The sequence below is a fragment of the Seriola dumerili genome, unplaced genomic scaffold (assembly GCF_002260705.1).
Source record: "Seriola dumerili isolate Sdu_G_001 unplaced genomic scaffold, Sdu_1.0 BDQW01000068.1, whole genome shotgun sequence".
In the NCBI taxonomy this organism is placed as follows: Eukaryota; Metazoa; Chordata; class Actinopteri; order Carangiformes; family Carangidae; genus Seriola; species Seriola dumerili.
The window spans coordinates 1,211,167-1,218,546 of NW_019174323.1; the positions used below are offsets into that span (position 1 = coordinate 1,211,167).

General features: G+C 43.3%; 1 protein-coding gene across 1 annotated transcript; it reads left to right on the top strand.

Annotated features, from left to right (window-relative positions):
- The first annotated feature begins 698 nt into the window (after positions 1-698).
- Positions 699-5,107, top strand: LOC111219572 (BTB/POZ domain-containing protein 17-like). Its single transcript, XM_022742291.1, has 4 exons — positions 699-745; positions 856-983; positions 2,776-3,070; positions 4,033-5,107. Exons 1-4 carry the CDS (start codon positions 699-701, stop codon positions 5,105-5,107), a joined length of 1,545 nt encoding a protein of 514 aa, XP_022598012.1.
- Positions 5,108-7,380: the final 2,273 nt, after the last annotated feature.

Genomic DNA, 7,380 nt, shown 5'->3' on the forward strand with positions numbered 1-7,380 from the left:
CATTTTTGCACAAGCACGTTTCAGAGCGCTGTTCCTCTCTACCCAAAAGTCAGACCGGGATAGAGGAACTCATCATCGATCACCAGGCCGGGGTCAACGACAGTGACATGACGCCGCGACACACATCCCAAACACAAACAGCGCTGATGTCATGATTTCACTTCTGTGGCTTTGGCACCGACGCTTTCTCCTGAACAGAGCTTGAATTCTGGTTCATGATTGTTATTCATCTTTTTAACAGGATTTTTGTCAGAATCATTAAGAGAGAAATATCGATCGTATAACTTACCCCCTCAACCCCCAACCCCCACCCCTAACCCCCACCCCACCCCACCCCGATGAAGCGTGCTGTGGCCTGGAGCTGCGAATAAATTGCTTGTGTTGCTGTGTCACGCACATGTGCTGAACTGGGTGAACACACTGACACACATAACTGCATGTGGAGTCTAAACTGAATTCTTAACACTGGTGCTTCAGATCTGACAGATGTCTCTGATTGGAACAGCTGAAAGGAGCCAAATAAAGTAAAATAATAAAATAAACCTGCAGTTTGATCAAATAACTGAGTTTTTACTCAAACAGCTGTTTCACCCCCCCCCCAGTCTCCCACAGCTGTCTGAGGGCCTCCTCACCGAATCAATGTCACACAACAGCCGTTGATACCCAAGGATAGGAAAGTCAGAATCAAAGTGGTAGCCATGGAAACAACCCAGGCCTGTTTCCACCCACCGATCGATGAAGTTCTGTGATTGTGTAGCGTGTGTGTGTGTGTGTGTGTGTGTGCGTGTGTGTGCAGAGGAGAGGAGAGGAGAACCCCCTGTCCCACATTCACACAGACACCTTTGTCCTCCGCAGCCGAGCAGACAGACGCAGAGAGAAGAAGAAGAAGACGACTGAGAAGAAGATGGTGAAACGCGCTGTTCAGGTGCATGCTGGGATGCTGTTAGTGGCCCTCTGTCTTCTGCTGGGGGCAGCTGCTGCAGGTGAGTTCAGTGTTCAGGGTGATTTGTAGTCTGATCCTCGCGTCTGAGAGAAAGGATGCCTCTTTTCTGTTTGATGATTCTGTTTTTACGCCAGAGGCAGAAAGTGGAAATGAGCATTTGATGTGGCTTTTAAAGTGATAATAGTAATTATGGAGGGATTTCTCCTCATGGGAATAAATGCTTCACTTAGTTCAGCTTAGTTTAGTTGTGTATTTAAAGGTCTGGTTCACTTTTTAACAAAATAATAGGAGAAGGGACTCTGTTATGTTATTATTAGGGCAGGGAGGAGGGCAGATCATTTTTTTGTCACCCTGGATTTATATTTTGTTTCAGCCACACCAATATAGCTGCAAGGATGTAACTTTAAAGTCTGTGTGTCTGCGTTATTAAATGTCCATTATATCAGCAAAACGTCAACTTTAAAAAGACAGAGCGGCTGAAATATTCTCTATGTTTCTCATGATTCTCTTCCAATGCGCATTCAGGAGCTACATTATTGTTGCATTAACATATTAAGTCCAAATGGCTTGTAGCAGTTAGCTGTTGAATTACTATGATGTGTTTTTTCGGGGGATGATATTGTTATTTTCCAAAGAAAATAATTCTAATAATTCTGTGGAGAGTGAAACTTAAGATTCACCCGTCCCCATTCATGATTTGTTACAGTCTGTAACAAGGTCCTTATTCCACGGTGAAATCTATAACTTCAGGTCCATTAAGATGTTGAAATGAAATGTTAGGTCTTACTTTCTTTCTTCTCAAAATCACAACTTTTTTTTTTTTTTATGTTTCAACTTCATTCTCAGATTCTCAATCTTCTTTCTTTCTTCTGTAATTTGTGTCAGTCAGTTCTTTAATATTTTCCTTTAGACTCTCAACCTTCATAAAACCAAACAACCAGAGAAAGGAGATCTCCGACTGACCACACTAACTATACAAGCTGAAGCTAATAAAAAAAAATCCTCCTTTCATGGTGGTTATAATATTTTGTGGTCATTTTGGAGGATGTAGTTTTTGGTGCCGTTGATTTGCATTACATTACACTGACAGGTGTTTCTATGATCTTTATCCACAACAGTTATACCAGCGTGGAAACACCCCCTCCTCCTCAGGATGACTGTAAAGTCAAATCAACTCCTCTAAAACAGTTTCAACTAAAACTGAACATTATAACCTTCCTGGATGTGAGATTCATTATTAACTGACTATATGTGAACACACTGAACCAGAAACTGTCCTTTAGTCCAGGCTGTGATTTAAAGGGAACATCAGAGGCCACAGCTGAGTTCACTCTGTGCTCTGTTTTTATCAGAGGGGGGGGGGAGGAAGTGCCTCATATTTATCAAGACTGAGACAGAGGAAGCACATTAAATTTGATCATATGAATCCAGGCTCAGCAGCAGCCCAGCAGTAACAGTTACAGTAACAGTAGGAGTGAACCCTGCAGGGTGGAGGAGGGGGTCGGCGGCGGCGGCGGCGGTGGTGGTGTGCTACAAAGCTTTAATTAAACGTGACCCACGATCCCTCATTATCCAGACGACCAGAGCAGCTGGACTGATCAATGACATGGATTAGGATGATACTGGCCCACAATTTGCCCTAATAAATAACTGACATGCAACTTCTGCACATCCCTCCAAGAAACTCTGCTTTTTCGTTTCGCTTTCAAGTCGTCAAATTGATTTTAAATTGTCTTTTGCAACCTTTTAAATTATGTTTTATTGTATTTTTGTCTATGCAATTAATTGCAAAGTTATTTAGTCCACTCCCTCCACCTTTTCTCCTCCACCAGGCATACTGAAAGTTGACGGTGCCCAGGATGGAGGTGGCAGCGGCGGGGACACCATCAGCCACTCCCTGACCCTGGTGCAACGTTTGGAGGCCCTGCTGGTTCAGGGGAACGGCAGCGACGTGTCGCTGCGGGTGGAGACGCCCAGCGCGGACGAGGTGAAGACCATCCAGGCGCACTCTCTGGTGCTCTCCCTGCAGAGCCCCGTGTTCGAGGAGATGCTGCTGAGCCGCAACGGCAGCACGCTGGTCCTGAAAGAGAGCACCGACTGCGCCGCCGTGTTTGACAAGTTCATCAGGTGAGACGGGAGGAGAGTGTGTGTTCATGTCTATATGAGGCAGGTGTTGTGTGTCCTTGGAGGTCACATCAACCATCAGGGCCTTAGATGATGAACTCTGCCACTGCAGACCTGCAAACAGTCAACAGCAAAAAGGGGAATCATTTATTTTCTCTATAATTCCACCCATAATAACACAGTGACAGAATGTGTGACTATTTTGGTCGAAGTTTTCAAACACTTCCTGTAATAAAACATCTAAAAGCAAAAGTCTTCTCAGATGAGGGTCTGTGGTCTGATTTGTGTCAGTTAATGGTCCATGATGTGAAAAGAGAACCGCTGATTTAAATCATTTAAAGCTGCACCAAATAATATTTTTATATTAACAATGAATCAAATGGCTGTGTAACTTGAAAGGGTTTATTTATAGTGACATTCACAGAGACTCTGCAGCTCTACAAAGTTTTTTTAATCCTCTTTTAGCTCATTGTTTTGGTTTTAAATCCCACAACTTTACTGGTTTGGTTCAGTCTCACTTTGGTTTCCAGCAGCAACAAGCTCTAATAATAAATCCACTGTACACAACCTGCCCAGCACCAAGCAGCAAGCAGCAGAGTGGTAGTGGAGTATTTAGCAGTTAAAGAGGAAAACAGAGGCAAGTAAATATCGGACATATCACAGGGTTGTCTTGTGTCGGCTGGATGTGTAAACAGGCAACTACTTGCTCACATGTTGGCCATAACAACTTATAAGATAATAATGTTTGTTAAGGTCGTGTTTTTCAGCTCGGTGTGAAGTTCTTCTGCCCCCAAGTGGCTGAAAAATAAATCACTGCGGCTTTAAAATAGTGGGTCATATATAATTGGGGACAGAGTTTGAGGCTAATTGGTCAATATACGTATGTAACAGGAAGTAAGTTCAGCAGCCACATGTTGTGCTTCAAATGCTTCTTTGTTCAACCTCCTCTTCCTCTCTCTGCGCAGATATCTGTACTGTGGAGAGATTTCTCTGCGTCTGGATCAGGCCACGCCTTTACACAAGCTGGCAACTAAGTACCAGGTGCTGGGTCTCCAGCAGGGCATCACCCAGTACATGACCCAGAACCTGGCCCGGGACTCCCCCTCAGGCCACGTGGCGGGCTGGTACGAATACGCCCAGCAGGCCGGGGACGCGACTCTGCGGGACAGCTGCCTCCAGTATCTGGCCTGGAACCTGACCTCGGTGCTGCAGAGCGGAGAGTGGGTGACCATCAGCAGCCAGCTGCTCATGTCGCTGCTGCAGCGCTCAGACCTGATCCTGCAGAGCGAGATGGAGCTGTTCTCAGCGCTGGAGGCCTGGATTATTCAGAACGAGCCGGACGGCCTGACGGCAGAGAACGCTCTGAGAGCTGTGCGCTACGCCATGATGCCTCCACGAGACCTCTTCCGCCTGCAGACCCAGTCCACAGTCCTGGCTCGGTATCAGGAGTCAGTGCGCGACCTGCTCTACATGTCCTACCAGTTCCATTCAGCCTCGCCGCTGCACATGGCCAAGTACTTTGATGTGAACTGCAGCCTCTTTATGCCCAGGAACTACCTGTCACCGGTGTGGGGGTCGCCCTGGATCATCAGCAACCCCACGCGTGACGACCGCAGCACCAGCTTCCAGACCCAGCTGGGGCCCAGCGGCCACGACGCCAGCAAGCGGGTCACATGGAACGCCTTGTTCTCACCTCGCTGGTTACCCCTCAGCATGAGGCCCATGTACACAGAGACGGGCGCCATGCAGCCGACCCGGGTGGAGGGAGGGCGCCCACGCATCATCATCACCCCGGCCACGTCCAGCGCCGACTTTGCCGGGGTGAACTTCCAGAAGACGGTGCTGGTGATGGCGGAGCAGCAGGGGAAGGTGGTGGTGAAACACGTCTACAACTTCCACCAGAGCACCGAGGAAAGCGGAGATTTCTTAGCTGAGGCCGACCTGTACCGCCGGACGTCTGAGTACCTCATTGACAGCTCCCTCTTCCTCCACATTGTGGTGAAGCCACTGTACCAGACCCTCATAACCACCAAGAACTGACCCCAAACCTCCCCCCACCCTCCTCCCCGTGTGACCACCTTACCTCACCGCACACAGTCCAACCCTCTGAAGTGACATCATATCACATCATGGGGATGTGGATGTGGATCCTCCTCATGTGTGATGTTTGGATCATTTGTCTCACAACTGCTGTTTTCATTGGGCAACTAACACACCAGAGCATCTGAGAGCTTTGTGTAAAACCACGCCGAGTGTGCGTGTGTCGTGTCTTTTGAAGGATGAGGCTGGTGATATCTGGTGAAAAGACCAAAACCAACAATGAGTTCCTCCTACTCACAAGTATCATGTGTGTATCCACAGCCTGATATATCTGATTCCTCCATGGTTTCCAAAAACTATTAAAAACACATCAGTGAGACACACGGTTGCCATAGGTGACGTGTTCCTTCATCAACATGAACACACGCTGTAGTTCATCTTGATTCAATCTCACATACATTATCCTTTTGCTGTAAGTATTCACTACAGCACCAAATGTGGATCCATCCGCCTCTGAAAATAGTCCCGAGCTAATGCTCTATTTCCTCCTGTTTCAGCGATGTTTTCTAAAAGCTGCAGTAACCAGCTGCCTTAGGAAATCACTCAGCCTTTCTTGAAAGTGAAACTATATATTTGTGAGCTGCTTTTTAATATTCAGAAAACAAACTATTGCATTGATGGTTTTGGTCTTTTCATGTAAAACATAATATCACCAGTCTTCTCCTTGATGCTTGAGGTTGTGTTTCTCTCACGCTGTCTTTGTATTTAGATGTATTTGTAGTTTTTTTTTTTTTTTTTTATATATTGGTGCTATTATACCCCATTTACAATTAAGGGGTCACAGTTGTAAATCAGAACCTTGTAAACATTGTTTGGTTGATTAGGTCAAAACCTTCATTTGGTTGTAAAGTGAACTCTTTTAAGACGTCTTAGTTACACATAACTGTTGTTTCAACAATATTGACTGTAAGTCCACATATTGTTAGGATCTGATGAAAGTCATTACAATGTTAAAAACAGCAGTAATAAGTAACTAAGAGCTCTAAAAGCTTTCACTTTTCAACCAAGTTTAGCGCCGTATGAACCTACAGGTTTAAACCTACATGTCTTTTCAGCTGTAAATCACCACTTCATTGTTTACTGGGCTCCAAACGTTCATCCTGTTGAACTTCAGGTTTCCATTCGGCACATTTTCATTATTTATTTTTACTTTAGTCGTAATTTATTTACAAATCCTGTAAGTCTTGACACCACAGTAGATGGCAATAACTTGTCATTAGTTGTTGTGATTGAAGTTGTTAGATTCACTGTTGCATTAATCAAAGGTAGCTGATAATAAAGATTTTTACTGAAGTTTTGAAACTAAACTGATTGATGAAATTCTCCTGATTATTGTGTTTCATGATTTCACTTCACTGCCAGATGCAGAAATAATTCATTAGCATTCAGGTCTTTTACATTAGTCGAGTCAATATTATTTATACAGGCCAACATTAGTAGTAAAGGTCATGCAGAATGTCTCCTTTCAGTGTGTTAAAATATTATACATGTATTAGGCCTGTACAGGATTATTACAGTTGCACTGACATTAATGCTTTAATTTGAAGTACATTTACTTAAACACTTTACTGAAGTACAATTTTCAGGTACTTGTATGGTCCTGAATATTTCTATTTTCTAATTCTTTATACTTAATTACATTGTACTGAAAATATTGTCCTTTTTACTTCATTACATTAAAATAAAATCCGTAGTTTCAAGTGATTTTATCAATTAAGATTTGACATAGCAAACATTTGATCAGCTTGTAAATAAATAGATAAAATACAAATAAATTATGATGCACTGTTACATATCAAACTAGCCAACTGTACATAAAATATCCCCCACCTTGATCAACTACAATATTAAAATACTGCTTACACGTTAATGCATCAGTAGTAATATTGCAATAATACATAACAATATAACTGTTAAACAGGCCATTCTGTATTTTAATTTGACATTTAAAGTACATTTTACTGTACTTTTAGTGAAGCTTAGGGAGAGCAGGACATTTAATTAACATGAATAAACTGTGTTATTACTACTTTTACTTAAGTAAATGATGTTTAGACTTTTACTACCACTGTTGTTTGCTACTTTAACCCATAATGCATCAGGTTTTATGAGCTGATCATATGTTTTATGTAAAAAATATTAGTAACTAAAGCTGATAAATAAAATAATAGACTAATATTTGCCACTGAAATGCAGCGGAGCGGAAGATCAAA

Excerpts from the sequence above, each read along its gene's own strand:
- LOC111219572 (XM_022742291.1), top strand. The coding sequence starts at position 699 with ATGGAAACAACCCAGGCCTGTTTCCACCCACCGATCGATGAAGTTCT. Across the intron at positions 984-2,775 it reads GCTGGGGGCAGCTGCTGCAG|GCATACTGAAAGTTGACGGT; the intron begins GTGAGTTCAGTG and ends CTCCTCCACCAG. Across the intron at positions 3,071-4,032 it reads GTGTTTGACAAGTTCATCAG|ATATCTGTACTGTGGAGAGA; the intron begins GTGAGACGGGAG and ends CTCTCTGCGCAG.